Source organism: Nicotiana tomentosiformis, chromosome 10 (genome assembly GCF_000390325.3).
Source record: "Nicotiana tomentosiformis chromosome 10, ASM39032v3, whole genome shotgun sequence".
Classification (NCBI taxonomy): Eukaryota; Viridiplantae; Streptophyta; class Magnoliopsida; order Solanales; family Solanaceae; genus Nicotiana; species Nicotiana tomentosiformis.
Window position 1 is genome coordinate 3,057,289 of NC_090821.1, and position 16,618 is coordinate 3,073,906.

Genomic DNA, 16,618 nt, shown 5'->3' on the forward strand with positions numbered 1-16,618 from the left:
AATATCTACCATAATTAAATTTACTTTTCCCAAAAGAAAAATATATGTCTTCCATGTTGAAAGATTCTCTCTCGTTGAGGATCCCCGTTTCATATTAAACACAATAACATCCACAATTTAGTTATTAAAAGTCTTGTTCATAATATAATCTTTTGATATATTTCTATTTTGGTCATCCGATTTTAATTTACTCGTCTCATGATTATTATTAGTGCTATTTCTTCGATGCATTCTTATAATTACTTTTTAGTTTAAGATTTTAACGTGAACTAGAATTCCAGAAAACACTACACAAGAGTTTTCATGCCCTGTAAGCAAGCATATCTCATGGGAAAGAAAGAAAAGTTTTGGCTAATACAAAGTCTAAACCTACATTAACGCAAAGCCCGCCTTATTTTACCTCCTAATTTATCGTCACATTGGCCATTTGTGATTCTCTTCCCCTTAATCTCTTTCCCTTTCCTTTAATTTTCTCTTCCTTTCCAATACCATAATTGATCCAAAACCACGTCATGCAAACACAAACACAAACTTAAACTTACATTTAATATGGGAATTTACAACATTAAATGTTTCCCAACTGCAGCATCTCATAACTGAAATTTCATCCAAAAATGTGCTTCAAACCTGAAAGATTAGAGGAACATCAATAACATAGAAGTTTCATATTAATCATCTAACAAAAGCATGGATCAACTTTCTTCATCTCTCAAGAAATCATTTAAACCTCATAGTTCCTATAAACATACCAAAAAGGTATCCATTCCACATGATATCGAGAACCAACCTATCCTCTCTCATCAAAGCCCCGATACACCATATTCTGCTTCTTCGTCCGTCAATTCTTCCTCGTTGACAACAAGATCCTCCATTGATCTTAATGATCGTCGTGAAGTCATTGTCAAGATTGATGGTGGAGAAAAAATGACCACTCGGGATGGAAGTGAACGTAACATGTTATGGCACGAGCCGAGTTATGAATTTTGGAGAGAGGATATGATGAATAGCGGGCCTCAAAACAATGGCCCGACAATCCAACGTGGCATTAAAGACATGCCCGAAGATCCACCCTCGAAATTAATCGGACAGTTCTTGAATAAACAGAGAGCTGTTGGATGTGAAATGACATTGGACATGGACTTGGAAATGGATGAGCTGAGGAATCATCCAAAACCTGATAATGATAGCGCTGCTGGATCCAGTCCACTAAATTTTCCATCTGTTGACAATAACATGAATAACAACATAAATAATCATCGTTATACAACGTCAAAGGATCTAAGAGTTTCATTTCAGGCTCCGTCACCACCTAGTAACGTGGTTGACATCGAGCCTGACCAAGCTTATAATGACAATGAATGTTGCTCGACTGATGAAGGTGAAACTAGCGATGCAACACCCGATGAACCAAAGTATCTTAGCCGAAGAAGGACGATGAACATTAATAATCCTCCAGATGATAGTAATAACAGCAACAATACTTACTACACTCCTAAAACCAATGGTGGTGATAATGATCAGGTGCTAAGGTGCACTTCGTTTCAGAGAAGAGCGAGCGTGTTAGGAAGAGCAAAGACAAAATCAAGACTAATTGATCCGCCCGAGATACCTGAGAGGAGATCAGGAAAAATTGGAAAATCAGGTCAAATAAGATCTGGATTGCTAGGAAGAGCTTCTGGGATGCTAAAGCCACCAGAGGAGGAAGACGATGATCCATTATTCGATGAAGATCTTCCGGATGAATTTAAAAAGGACAAAGTTGATTGTTGGACCCTGTTGCAATGGATAAGTCTTGTTATTATTGTGACAGCTTTAATATGCACACTTGCTATCCCTTTATTGAAGAGGAAAGAATTCAGGGGACTTCATTTGTGGAAATGGGAGGTTTTGGTTCTTGTTTTAATATGTGGGAGATTGTTATCCGGTTGGGTGATTCGGTTAGTTGTGTTCTTCATTGAGAGGAATTTTCTGTTGCGAAAAAGGGTACTATATTTTGTTTATGGTGTTAGAAAGCCTGTTCAGAATTGTCTTTGGTTAGGTCTTGTTTTAATTGCATGGCACTTCATGTTTGACAAGAAAGTTGATGAGAATAATAAGTTTTTGGGGTATATTAATAAATTGATGATATGTATGCTAATTGGGACAATGTTATGGTTAGTGAAAACTCTTATGGTTAAAGTGCTAGCATCTTCATTTCATGTTAGCACTTTCTTTGATCGAATTCAAGAATCGTTGTTCAATCAATATGTGATTGAGACACTATCAGGACCACCTTTGATAGAAATTCATCGATCTCAAGTAGAAGAGGACAGAACATTGGCTGAAGTTTGGAAGCTGCAGAATATTGCAGGGGCACAGTTGCCAGCAGAACTTAGGCCCCCAATTGCTCCTCAATACAGTAGTAATAAGGGCGTAAGTGTTAATGGTGGACAAACGCCAACACCAAAACCATCAAGAACAGTAAGCATTTCGATTTCTGGTATTTCTGGTCCCTTGTCAAAAAATCAAGATGAACAGAACCAAGGGATATCAATTGATCATTTGCATAAATTGAACCCCAAGAATATTTCAGCTTGGAATATGAAGAGATTGATTAAAATAGTAAGGTATGGGGTAATATCTACGCTGGATGAGCAAATACTGGATACCAAAAGAGAGGATGAGTCTACGACGCAGATTAGAAGTGAATATGAGGCCAAAGTTGCAGCCAGGAAGATATTCCGAAACGTTGCCAAGCCTAGATCCAAGTAAGTAATTTCATAAACACTCAGTCAGTCAGGCATATTAGTCCAAATCATTTTCCTAGAACCAGAGGCGGATCTAGGATTTTCTGAACATGGGTGCACCACTAAAAAAAAACGTATTGAGTGGGAATTGATCCTTGTTTCTTAGGGTAAATATCCTAATATTCAACCAAGTAAACCATTCAATCTTTTTGGAATATGAGTGCCAACAGATAATATTAGACTAATTTTAGAAAATACATATATAAAATACCTAGTTTGACGGTGAGACCATGGGTTCACGTGCCCCATAATTGGGGCTATGAATCCGGCCTTGCCTAGAACCAGATAGTGAACTTCTTAGAGGTTGCATTGCTCCCTCTCTTATGCTAATACAAGTAACATAGTGAAATGCAACAGAAAAAAGATACTTTTATGTAATTTTCATCTATTTGTGATTCTTCACGTTTGATTCTTGATAATTACCTAGTTTTGTGACAATAAAATTTAACAGTCCCTGAAAAGATTTTCAATTTTGGAATTACTATTGTATAGTGTATGAAGGGAACTTTGGAGCAACAGTAAAGTTGTGTGTAACCTATAGGTCACGGGTTCGAGCTGTGAAATCAGCCGCTAATACTTCACTAGGGTAGGCTGCCTACATCACACCCTTGAGATGCGGCCTTTCCCCGGATCTTGCGTGGATGCGGGATGCTTAGTGCACCGAGCTACCTTCCTTTTTAATTGTATAGTGTATACTTTGGTTTTGTGACCTGGTGTAGTCTGACTTTTATTCTTATAACTTACTGTTCAGATCAATAACACCTTTCCATATTTTATGCTGAGTAGAGAGCATCTAATTTATTATATCTTGTGGTACACCTATTACTCATATCAGAAAGAATCATATAATTAATTAAATAGCAGTCACATGATCATATCACTTCAGTAAAATTTAGTCTAAAACTTTGTTCTTCGGACAGATTCATCTACCTGGACGACCTGAGGTGCTTCTTGCGAGAAGAAGAGGCTTTGAAGAGTATGAATCTTGTGGAAGGATCACCAGACAGAGAAAAGATCAGTAGAGCATCACTCAAGAGCTGGGTGGTAAGAAATGCAAATTATGCAATAACTATTTGTTTCTGCTCATTAATTCTTGATGAAGTTATGCACATACTTTTTTTTCTACATATCTCTTTGTTTGAAATAATAAACTTAGGGGTCGTTTAGTACACGGGATAAGGTAGGATAATAAGGTGTGCGATTAGATTTATCCCATCAAACTTGGGATTATGGGATAAATTAGTGTAGGGATTATAATCCCAGGATTATAGTCCTAGGATAATTTAGTCCGCGTACCAAATGATCCCCTAAATGTTTTCATTTTTCTGTTGAGTTATTATAGGAGTGTGTCTTATGAATCGTCCTAAAATGTTTATAAATGTTGAACTTGTTTTGTAATGGTGGACTTTTTCATAATATTATCAGTGGCCATCTCCCTCTTCCATACTCCTTGCGCCTTATAAATGTTTTCCTTTGAATTGTGTTAGTCTCTTCTTCCACTTACAACAAAGTGGTAGCTAGCCTAATTTAAATTCCAACACTTTATCAATAGTTGTCTATGTCCACGATATCAGACGACTATCCTTGAATTTCTGCAGGTGAATGCATTTAGAGAACGAAGGGCACTTGCATTGACGTTAAATGACACGAAAACAGCTGTGAACAAACTTCATCAGATGGTGAATGTTTTAGTTAGCATCATCATTCTGGTTATCTGCCTTGTAATTTTAGGGATAGCGACCAGCAAGTTCTTGCTCTTCATCAGCTCTCAGGTTGTTGTTGTGGCATTTGTTTTTGGAAACACTTGCAAAACCATATTTGAATCCATCATCTTCTTATTTGTGATGCATCCATTTGACGTGGGCGACCGTTGTGAGGTTGATGGAGTTCAGGTATATAGCATACTTTCTTGATCCTTTTTCTATTTTGTTATGCATCTACTTGTTTATTCCTTTCTCTTCAAACATAATATTTCGTTTCATCTTTTTTCAGACTTTGGCTGGATATAGAATCTAAGAAGATATAAAGATTTTTTATGCATATTACAAGAGTAACTTTAAAACTTATACCCTTAAACATGATATTTTTGTGACTATAAGGGGTCGTTTGGTTGCCGGTTAGAGTTATGCAGGTATTAGTTATACATGTATTAGTTATGCAAATATTAGTTATGTATGTATTAGTTATGCAAGAATAAGTAATGCAGAGATTAGTTATGCATGTATTAGTTATGCAGGGATAAGTTATGCAAGGTTGAGTTATGTTGGGATTAGTTATGCGGGAATTAGTTATGCGGTAATTATATAAGGATTAGTAATATAGATGTAATGTGAGTGTTATTTATTATTAGCTTACTTTTATTTATTAAAATTGTTAGTATAGTTTAAATATATATTTTTAAACAAAAAATACAAGTTTGAATAAAGGGTATTCTTGTTATTTTGTGTTTTAAATACAAGTATTACTAATACATGTATAAGTTATTCCACCTTCTACCCTGCATAAATAATACATAGATTCCCTCATAACTTATACATGCATTAGTTATGCGGAAAAGAAAAATATGAACCAAACATTGTATTAACAATGCTGCATTTTATGTGGAAAAGAGGAAAAAACAACCAAACATTGTATAACTTATGCCAATTTCTATGTGGAGATTATTTTTTCCCCTTCTTTTAACCAAACAATGTGTAAAGTTATCCTAATTTTAATACATGGATAACTCCTCTCTAACAGGCTACCAAACGACCCCTAAGAGCATGCCACTAAGGGCAAAACAAAAGGTCTAAATTTAAAGGGCTTTTAAATATAGAAAGGTGCCATTTCATTTTGCAACACAACATACCCTGTGTAACCCTACGAGTGGGGTCTGAAGAGAGTAGTGTGTATCCAGATCTTACCTCTACCTTGGGAAGGTAGAGAGACTTTTTCCAATATACCCTCAGGCTCAAGGAAAGCATTCCAAAGCAAAAGGGGAGTGTGTATGCGGACCTACCATTTCATTTTAAACTTATCATATAAAATGGAACAAAGGGAGTAATAAATATTAGTACTACTTTTTACCATATTTATGTGTTTAGCAAGGTGTGATTTGTATAATTTTTTGTTTTGTGTTTCAGATGATTGTTGAAGAGATGAACATTTTAACTACCGTCTTTCTGAGATTCGACAACCAAAAGATAATGTATCCAAATAGCACTCTTTCAACTCGACCTATTGGCAATTACTACCGTAGTCCTGATATGGGAGACTCCATTGATTTTACTGTCCACATTGCTACACCAGCAGAGAAAATTGCTGCTGTGAAACAAAGAATAACCAGGTATATATCTGTCTTGTCATCCAATATAATCTTTTATCACCTCTGTGAATGCTTTGCAGCAAGTGTGTAGAAAACTTTACATGCATCCTTAATGAACAAAGGACATTAGTGTAGCAGAATTCACAAAAAAGAACGTACCAGCTGCATATGAATTTCATGACATAGTGTCGCGAAAAGGGTGCTTGATTGGCCTTTAGATGGATGCCCCTTTCTTTCCCTTTTTAATGTTTTCATTTTTTTTTGAGAAGGTAACATATTTGTATATTTATATGAAGACTTAACTAAAATTGTGAAGTCACCCATAATTACAAAGTAAGTGCCCATACAAAACTACACAAAAAGGGCTCTTTTCTGCATTGTTCTCTTACAATGAGTCTAAGGCATCTAAAATGGATACACTATCCTCCAAAAGTTTTCCTTATACACCAAAAATAAAAAAGAACTAAACATTTCATCTTTATCTTCTGAATGTTGTTGGATTTCTCTTCAAAGCATCTTTGGTTTCTCTCTTCCCACACTGTCCACCATATACAAGCTGGGACAATTCTCCATCTCTCTTTGTCTCTCGGAGCCCTCTTTATTCCAGCTAGCTAGAATATCAAGGATTCTTCCCGGCATTGCCCATGGAATTCCCCTTAGACCGATAAAAATCCTCCATATATGTATAGTGAAGCTGCAATGCAAAAAGAGATGACTAATTGTCTCTGCCTTCTCACCACATAGGTAACACTTAGAGCACATCTGAAATCCTCTTCTTGTTAGGTTGTCATGTGTTAGGACTGCTTCTTTAGCTAATAGCCAAGTAAAAATATCCACCTAGCAAGAAAAGGGAAAAAAGTAAAAACAAGAATGTAAACTAAGAAAGCCGATGAAAAGCTATTTTTTTTTTCATTTCTTTTAATCTAGATGGTGTCCGAATCAGTTTGCGCATACTTTGACTATTCCATCAAGTACTTGTTATCTCCCACTAGTACATGTATTGCGTAATTTTGTCTTGGTAGGCAAAGTTATCCAATACACGCGCTGGTGTGGAATAGCAAATACCCGGTGGATAATCGAGGGGCGCTAACACCATTGTTGGATAAAAAAAAGTTATATTAGTTAAAAAAAATTGTATGATAGTGAAAATTAGATGATATTGAGTTATGACTTGACATAATTTTGGTGGCTTGCTATTGCAGTTATATTGAGAGCAAGAAGGACCACTGGTATCCCTCTCCTACAGTTGTACTGATGAACCTGGAAGATCTAAACAGGTTGAAAATGTCTGTATGGATAAGACATAGAATGAACCATCAGGATATGGGAGAAAAGTGGCTCAGAAGAGCTCAGTTGGTTGAGGAGATGGTTAAAATTTTCAAAGAGCTCGACATTGAGTATCGACTGTATCCCATTGACATCAACGTTCGCGGTATGCCTCCCATTACCTCCAACAGGATTCCCTCAACTTGGCCTACAGCTGGGAACTAAGCAAGAAAATCTCATCGGAATTGGCTCGCAGATGCTCCAATTTCCAAAGGGGAGAGCTTCACTTTTGGTGTTCTTTTACTAGTATAGGACATTAAGCCACGGGGTTTTTGGTGCTGCCCTTGATGGCCTCGACATAAGTTGTTTTCCACTTTTAGAAGTAGAGAAGGTTATTATAATTAGCAGTTTTTCCCTTCTAAGTTCTAACATAGGCAGATCAAGGAATTAGGTACAAAGTACCCACTTCATCCAGTTTGTGACAATCAAGGTAAAATTAGTATATATATATATATATATATATATATATATATATATATATATATTACTATTTGTTTTTAAAATTACGCAACTATATAAAAGAATTTGAGCTGAAAGTAACAAGTGCATCTCTATATGCTATGCACACCTTTCCCTGCCTACTATACCTGCTACAAAGGCACACATCTATCCCCACCTACTAAACAACGTGCAATTAGGGATGGATTGGATCAAGTAGGATTGTCATATTGGAGGATCGTGTAATACTTTTGAACAGACCTAAAGACAAGGCTAAAATAGTGCAACATTTTCTTGTAATGATAAATTCAAATAGTAGCCAGCTTTTGGTACATTACTTTGAAGTGAGAATGCTTTCAATTAGCAGCAAGCTAGCAAGTCTTCTTGCAATGGATATTGCCTCCGCAAGAAGGAAGTGGTTTAGTAGAGTGAATTACATTCAGTTGCCTGAATTCTTTTAGTAAAGAAATTCTTTCCACCTGGTGATCATTGATCTAATATAACTATCATACCAAGGATAAAATAATGGACATAACTTCTGTGCTGACCTTGCTTAAAATCTGCGGCAATGAGAAATATTGAAGCATGGTTGTACAGAATTGTTCAAGTTGGAGTTACACCATCATTGAATCTTGCAATGGAAGCGCTCTGGTACTTGTTAGTTAGGATTCCTGCTTCTTGAACGGAAGAACTTATAGATATTCCTCGACTATTACTCCACTCCTCGGTCCATTGATGGTCTCGCCAATCTTGCACAAAGGGGGATGTTGAATGATTGCTGAGTGTTTTTGGATACCATCACGAGACAAAATGACAATCTTTTCGCAACCCAATGTTTTTTTCCACGGAGCAGTAACGTTGGTGTGATTGGTTAGGTAAGAGCAATCTATGCTACAAATCGATTTTGTCGTCATGTTTGTCCTCCTCTATTATGAATAATCCACCCGACAAGGACCTTGATCTTTAAGATTTTGCTCATAAACCCTGCAAGAGTAATAAATGCATATATTTCTTAAACAGAAAATCTTGCTATGATTTGTTTCTCCACTTCAGTTTGGATGCAAATCGCTGTGATTGCTTACTTCTGAAGATGCAGCTCGATTTGTTTCTTTGACTTCTTTGCAGGAGTTTTGCAAATGTGAAACACAAGTATTTAGGCCAATAACCAAATATTAAATGCTTGAATAGCTCGCAATATGCAGCCAAATATTAGATGCTTCAATAGCTGAGGATGATTGTTCAACAAAAAGCTGCACGCCACAACAATTAATGATGATTTACCTTTCTCTCACTGATTATAACAGAAAAATGCATATTTGAGGATATCAGATGATCGTGTTTCAACTTTCAAACATAACCAACTAAATTGATACGGGTATATTCAATTCAACATCTTCAGCTTCTTGTAGTAATCCGTCGTGGTAACATTTTTCTTGATTCAACATCTAGAGCTGTCGCTGTCAGGATATCCTTTCATGTATAGTGGTATTGTTGTTTGATAACCACTCCATGAAACTTTTTCCTTTACCAATGAAACATCCAATGTTCTTCCTATCAATCCTGAGTGGACATCCTACCCGTAGAAGTAATTCCTTGATCAACCCTTTCACTGGGGATTCTCCTCTAACAACACTGTGTTTTCCCGCTCCACATACCACTGTGATTTCAGCAGGAAGAACGCGATTTTCAGCATCAAGCTTGCACTGAAGCTGATGAAACCATTGTAATATGATCACATAAGCAGAGCTGAAATGCATCCCATGCAAGTCCAGCTTCAACTCCGAAGGATTCCACTGCATTGTCTCCTCCAAAACCGATGATCCAACCAGTATCTTCACCAAACTCGCTTCATTCTCATTCAAATTTGCCAGTAACTCTTCAAGAGAAAGAGGAACACTCTTCGGATCTTGCAGCAAAAGACTAATCGTGGGGCACGAATTCAGCACCGAATTGTAAGTCCTAATAGAAAACGGAACACCTGAAACATCCATTTTTTGGAGCCACGAAACCATTTCTGAAAGCTCGTACTGAGATCCAAATGAATTAAGCACCATATTTGCGCCAACTGTATCTAATTGAAGTCCCATACTCTCCATTTGACCTACAATCCTTTTCATATCACTAAAGAATCCTGATTTACCATATGAATAAACTAGAGCTCTAAATTCAAACTTTGATAATTTCAATCCTAATTCCTTCATCTCTTCAATCAATTCCTCAGCGTCACGCGGTAATCCAATAGAACAAAATGCATCCACCATCGAGGCGTACCCTTGTTGCTTCAGATAAACAGACGAGGAACATGAGAGAAACAACTTCAATTTTGTGCAAAAATCCAAAACACCTTTTTCCGATTTGTGCTTAGATTGCGAATGGATCAACTGAGAGTAGAAACTACACAAATCTCGTTCTCGGCCTCCTAATTTAGAAACCGTTTCAGTAACTAGGGTTTCAGCTTCATCAAATCTCTCTAGCTTGTAAAGCAAAGCAACCAAGTCAGCCACTAGCTTCGAATTCCAATCAAACCATGACGCTTCACTGATTTCCAAATACAACTGCAAATAAACATTTTGCCTTGCATTCAATCAGACTTATGGTAATAAAAATTAAGCAAGAAATTGGAATAGATTTAAGTTTTATACACTGGCAATGAAGATTATTTTACACTATCAGTGAATTGCAACTTGAAATAGTAGGTTAGTTATCATTTTTACCAGATTACTAATTAATGCTTATCACAAGATTTTTATGTAAGAGTTTAAGTTATATACACTGTCAAGGTAAAAGAAATTTTTATTCTCAGTTCATCCAAAGAATGACAAAAGTGGGTTGCTCTAGTGGTGAGCACCCTCCACTTCCAACCAAGAGGTTGTGAGTTCGAGTCACCCCAAGAGCAAGGTGGGGAGTTCTTGGAGGGAGTGAGCCGAGAGTCTATCGGAAATAGCCTCTCTAACCTAGGGTAGGGGTAAGATCTGCATACAAACTACCCTCCCCAGACCCCGATTATAGTGGGTTGTTGTTGATGTTGTTGTTCATCCAAAGAATATCTATACGTAAGTCTATGTGTAATCTTGAAAATAAGATATATTACCCTCTACAACAACTAAAAGTGACCTCATAGTGCAAATTTTACTTAAACTGACAAAATATATAGCTTAAATTCTACTTTAATTACCTAATAAGTTAGTATCTGATTGTGCAAGTATTTTTTACACCATCTGGCATAGTATTTAAACATTGAAATACAAAATAATACAACTGCAAATACACATTTCGCTTGGCAGTGAATCATTCTTAGCTTAATCAATGAGAAGGACAAACTGAAATAGATGATAACAGAGAGACGTACGGGAAGGGCAAGAGAAGAAAGGCGAAGGTGAGAGGTAGTAGGCGATAAGAGGTGAGATAGAGTACTGAGAGCGACGTGTTTTGAAGATGAGGCCACGAATTTGCGGAGTAAGCGGTGAGTAGCGGATATATCGTCGGAGTCGGTGGCGATAAGGGTGGAAATAAAGCGGTGGCCTTGTTTGCTCAGCGAGCACCGAGGACTACCTGACTGTGAGTGGCGGTTCCGGAGGCTTATCCGGTGACTTGGCAGCGGCACCGGCGCCGGAAGTAGGATACTTCCGATCATGTTTTGGATAAATAATCGAATCTATTGTGTGAAATGGCAAAGGTACAAATTTGCCCCTAAATTTTTTACAAATGGTTCAGATTTGCATATGTTACTAGTTGCGGTTAGATATAAAAAAAAAAACTAAATTTGTCCTTATTGTGTTATGAAATGATAGTACGCTGAGCTAAAAGAGTATTATGTTAAGAAGTTAACAGTTGTTAGAAATTTCTTATGTTTATATAGTTTTGTCCCTAATTTAGTTGTAATTTTCAATTGAGTCCCTGTATTAAGAAACTTAGGGGTCGTTTGGTTTAGAGATAAATTATACTTAGGATTAATTATATAGGGATACATGATATAGGACTATAATATTTAGTTTGATATATTACAAAGCGATTTTTTCCTTCCTATACAATATTTGAAACTTATTTACCAAAATTGTCCTAATTTTGTATATAACCCGCCCTAAACAAGAATTACTTACAAATTATATACGATCCATTATTAGTATCTTAAATTAGAGGATTTCGTTACATAATTTTTCTTTTTTCTCTCCTCTCCTCTTTCCCTATTCACTGTCGTCTCTCTCATCAATTTTTCCTTCTTTCTTGATCACACTCTCTCTCCCTCCGTCTCTCTTCCTCTCAATAAAATTTGTGAATGAAGTTGCAGATATGGAGCCCGTGGAAGATAGCACAACTGCACAATATATACATGGCTTGAGGAATGAAATGAGCAGTTCATGGTTTTCGGGGGGGGGGGGGGGGAGGACAAATGAAGGTCCTCGAATTAAAATATAAAGATCTTGTCCTTGTGTATGTAACTCTTCTAAGCCCAAAATAGCTTGGACTCCAATTGGTCTATTCAGTTCAGTTCTTTGCATAACTAGACATGACTATAGAAAGATATTTTCTTTCTAGTTGCACTATTATTAATCGAATTGTTGGTCGATCAATAAAATTTGAGGGTATTTTATTTTCTATCATTGACAACCATCAAAAAGTTAAAGGCTTTGAATTCAAATTCGGCATGTCGAACAATATATTGGACAATAACATACAAATATAAAAATAAATTTCGTACAAATTTAATACAAATTGATATATCTACAACAATATACATACTAAAAATAAATTTCATACAACTAATTATATAGTATACACTTATTTACAACTTTCATACATTATTTTTACCCATTTAAATACATCTACAACATCATACAACTTAAATATAATTTTCATACAAATTTTATTGTGATGACCCGATAGGTCATTTTGAGTTTTAGCCTTTATTTATGTGTTCCGAGATCTCGATTAGTTCCGTTTAGCATTCCTCGATTTGCATGCACAGTCCGTGTCTTATTCCGGAAAGTCTTTATGAAAAAAATTGAATAAAGTGTGAATTTTTACCTTAAAAATGATTTGAGTTGACTACGGTCAACATTTTATGTAAACGGACCCGGATCAGTATTTTGACGGTCCCGGTGGGTCCGTATCATGATTTGGGACTTGGGCATATGCCCGGAATTGAATTCGAAAGTCCCTAACGTGATTTATTGAAAACTAGTAATTTGAAGGTCTAAAGAATTCTGAAGTTTTACCGTAGGTTGAATTTATAGCTATCGGGTTTGGATTTCTGTTCCGCGATTTGGTATAGGTTTATTTTACTATTATTGACTTGTCTGCAAAATTTGGTTCAAAACGGAGTAGATTTGACACGATTCGGACGCTCGGTTGTAAATTTGAAAGTTCTTAAGTTTCGTTGAAAATTTTATACATTTTGATGCTCGATTCGTAGTTCTAGATGTTATTTTGGTATTTTTATCGCGCGAGCGAGTTCGTATGATATTATTACACTTGTGTGCATGTTTGATTTGGAGCCCGAGGGGCTCGGGTGAGTTTTGGATAGGCTACAGGTCATTTTTGGACTTAGAGGTTGCAGCTTAAACTCGTTTTCTAATATCTGGTGTTTTGTTCTTCGCGGTCGTGAAGCAACTCCCGCGATCATGAAGGATAACTTGGGCTGGGGTGGTTTTTCTTCTACGCGAACGCGAAACATCGAAGGGATTAATCTTCGCGAACCCGATCCTTCACTCGCGAACGTAGTGAGTAAGGGATTATGGGGGTTTGTTCTACGCGAACGCAAGCCCACGTTTGCGAACGCGATGGCCAGGGGAGACAGAACATCGCGAACGCGTGCAATATATTTTGTTAGATTTGATTGGTTTGGAGATGAATTTTAGAGGAAAGACACCGGTTGAGCTTTGATTTGATTGCAGAGTGAGGTAAGTATTGGATCTAACCTTGACTTATGGGAATTAGGAATTTTTGAACTATGTGTTGTGTGAATTATGTGAGAAAAGAGCGTATATGCGAGGTGACCAGTGTATATACGCTGTCAAGATATTTGTTTCAATATTTCTCGTTATTTCATGAATTGTCTTATCCCATGCCTTAATTGTTACATGCTTTATTTGACTTCTATGTCGTAATAGTTACTTGTAATTTATTTATTCTTGTATTATATTGTTCGTCCCTTCCATGAATCCGTACTTAATTGCTACTTGCCTTTAATTATTTTACTTGCACATCTTGATTGTCACATGCTTTACTTGTCCTATTATTTTTGTAATATTTGTTGCATTCTAAGATGTAGTTTCATTTGCGTGAGTTGTTGAGTTTGTTAGGCACCGATAAACTTGTAAAGTAGAAACTTCGAATTTTAAAGATTCTTTGATTATTATGTGATCCTTTATTGCCTTGTACTTTTACTCTTTGATGTAGAAATTCTTGTAAATTAAGTATTGGATTATTTATGTTAATTAAAATTGTTTGAGGATCGGGTTGCATGCTGCAACAGAAATTGAAGGATATTGAATTGAAATGGTAGATAAGGGCAGATACTTGATGTTAATAAATGATGATATGGCGGGATCGGATTGCGGGCTGCAATAGATTGTATACGTAGAAATTGATGTTGATAAATGATAATATAGTGGGATCGGATTGCGCGCCACAACAGATTGTATACGTGGTACTTGATATTATTAACGGATGATATGGTGGGATCGGATTGCGCCGCAACGGATTGTGTGTGTTATAATTATTGTTATTGTTGTGTTGGTTTCAACATTTTTATATGAGATTACGAGACTTGTTATTCTAGGCTTTCTGATAGTGAGGTTTGAGTTCATTTTCACAAATTAATTATTTTACTTCCATTTCCTGCTTTTCCTTTCATGTTATTATTATTATTACTGCGTACAGGTTAATGTAAGTGGACCACTTTAGCCTCGTCACTACTTCGTCGAGGTTAGGCTCAGCACTTACAGAGTACATGAGGTTGGTTGTACTCATACTACACTTTGCACTTCTTGTGCAAATACCGGAGTTGGTCCTAGTGGCGTTCAGTAGCTTTTGCTCGGATTCAGTCGCTGGCAGAGACTTGAGGTACAATTGTACGGTATCCGCTGCCTTGGAGTCCCCTTCCTCCCTTCCTTTACTGTTTTATTAAGTTTCAAAACAGTATAGTTTGTTCAACCATATTTGTAGCACTTTAGATGTTCATGTACTCGTGACACCAGCTTCTGGGTTTTATTTAGACTTTGCTGTTCGGTATTATTTTACTATACTTCAGACTTATATCGTTTTTATTGTTAATATCTTGTTATAAATTGTTAAAATCGGCAAATTTTCTGTTCCACGTCGGCTTGCCTAGCAAGTAGATGTTAGACGCCATCATGACTCTGAGGTTGAGATTCTGGATCGTGACAAGTTGGTATCAGAGCACTAGATTGCCTAGGTCTCACGAATCATGAGCAAGCTTAGTAGAGTCTGGAGAATCGGTGCGGAGACGTCTGTACTTATCTTCTAAAGGCTATGGAGTTTTAGGAAAAAATTCACTTCTTTCTTTCCCTATCGTGCGATTTTGTTCTATCATTGATGTTTGAATCATTCCATTCTTGCTCTCGCGCAGAGTGTGAGAACACGCACAACATCTACAGTCGGGCAGGAGCCAGAGCCCCCTATTGCAGCTACTACCAGGGGTAGAGGCCGAGGTCAAGCCAGAGGCAGATCTCAACCTAGAGCTCGAGCAGCAGCACCCGTAGTGGAGCCTCAGATTGATCATGAGGAGGAGATCCTAGCTCAGACCGTACCAGTCGGACTAGCTCAGGCCCCGGAGGGATTTTTAGCCACTCCAATGCTTCAGGACGCTCTAGTTTGCTTGGTGGGCCTTATGGAGAGTATGGCCCAGACCGGTATATTTCCAGTTACACCAACTGTCTCTCAGGCTGGGGCAGGAGCACAGACTCCCGCTACTCACAGTCTGGAGTAGATGGCTCCCCTATATCAGACTCTAGCAGCCTAGCCAGTTGGGGTAGTTCAACCGGTTGTTGCGGCCCAGGCGGGGGATAGGGTCGATATGTCTTCTAAGGCCTTGATGAGGCTGGATAAGTTTACCAAGCTCTTTTCTGTTCATTTCAGTGGTACACCCTTTGAGGAACCATAGAATTACTTAGACCGTTGCCACAAGGTGTTGCGCAACATGGGTATTGTTGAGACCATTGGGTCGACTTTGTAGTGTTCCAGATGACTGGTTCTGCCAAGAGATGGTGGAGAGATTATGTGTTGACCAGACCAGCTGGTTCGCCTTCACTTACCTAGGATCAGTTTCATAGCTATTTCTAGAGAAGTTCATTCTTTCACTCTGAGAGAGGAGTATCGCAGGCAGTTTGAGCGCCTTCAGCAGGGTAGTATGACCATTACCCAGTATGAGACTCGAATTATGGACCTAGCTCGCCATATCATTATCTTGCTCCCTACTGAGAGGGAGAGAGTAAGGAGATTCATTGATGGGCTCACTTTCAGTATCAGACTACAGATGGCCAAGGAGACTTGAGATGATATTTCTTTTTAGAGGGCCGTAGAGATTGCTAGACAGATCGAGATGGTTCGTGGTCAGGAGAGGGGGGCGGTGTCAGATAAGAGGTCTCGTCATTTTGGAGGTTTCAGTGGTGCCTCATCTAGAGGCAGGGGTACTTTGGGTAGAGGCCATCCTCCCAAGCCGTTTTAGTCAGCACTTCAAGCATCTCATGGTACTTCGGGTAGTCGTGGTCCTTATGTATCTCGTCCTGGGCAGCTAGCCTGC

The 16,618-nt window shown here is 37.6% G+C and overlaps 2 protein-coding genes across 4 annotated transcripts; one reads left to right on the forward strand and one right to left on the reverse strand.

Annotated features, from left to right (window-relative positions):
* The first annotated feature begins 413 nt into the window (after positions 1 to 413).
* Positions 414 to 7,771, forward strand: LOC104119764 (mechanosensitive ion channel protein 6). Its single transcript, XM_009631345.4, has 5 exons — positions 414 to 2,747; positions 3,707 to 3,830; positions 4,385 to 4,678; positions 5,909 to 6,111; positions 7,293 to 7,771. Exons 1-5 carry the CDS (start codon positions 688 to 690, stop codon positions 7,579 to 7,581), a joined length of 2,970 nt encoding a protein of 989 aa, XP_009629640.1. The 5' UTR covers positions 414 to 687; the 3' UTR covers positions 7,582 to 7,771.
* Positions 6,394 to 11,578, reverse strand: LOC104119762 (pentatricopeptide repeat-containing protein At2g17033). Of its 3 annotated transcripts, XR_691532.4 has the most exons (4): positions 11,204 to 11,578; positions 8,937 to 10,409; positions 8,403 to 8,838; positions 6,394 to 6,927 (listed from the first exon to the last, which is right to left on the reverse strand). XR_691532.4 is itself a non-coding variant. In XM_009631343.4 (2 exons), exons 1-2 carry the CDS (start codon positions 11,486 to 11,488, stop codon positions 9,315 to 9,317), a joined length of 1,380 nt encoding a protein of 459 aa, XP_009629638.1. In that variant the 5' UTR covers positions 11,489 to 11,578; the 3' UTR covers positions 8,134 to 9,314. The 3 variants fall into 3 exon arrangements, 1 of the variants encoding a protein (XP_009629638.1); XR_691531.4 differs by having other exon boundaries at positions 8,403 to 10,409; XM_009631343.4 differs by lacking the exon at positions 6,394 to 6,927 and having other exon boundaries at positions 8,134 to 10,409.
* Between the last annotated feature and the right edge of the window lie 5,040 nt (positions 11,579 to 16,618).

What these genes read in the sequence shown, in the direction of transcription:
- LOC104119762 (XM_009631343.4), bottom strand. Translation starts at nt 11,488, where the DNA reads ATGATCGGAAGTATCCTACTTCCGGCGCCGGTGCCGCTGCCAAGTCAC. An exon ending in TTTCTTCTCTTGCCCTTCCC is followed by an intron (nt 10,410 to 11,203) that starts GTACGTCTCTCT and finishes GTTTATTTGCAG; the next exon opens with TTGTATTTGGAAATCAGTGA.
- LOC104119764 (XM_009631345.4), top strand. Translation starts at nt 688, where the DNA reads ATGGATCAACTTTCTTCATCTCTCAAGAAATCATTTAAACCTCATAGT. An exon ending in CATCACTCAAGAGCTGGGTG is followed by an intron (nt 3,831 to 4,384) that starts GTAAGAAATGCA and finishes GAATTTCTGCAG; the next exon opens with GTGAATGCATTTAGAGAACG. An exon ending in GTGAGGTTGATGGAGTTCAG is followed by an intron (nt 4,679 to 5,908) that starts GTATATAGCATA and finishes TTTGTGTTTCAG; the next exon opens with ATGATTGTTGAAGAGATGAA.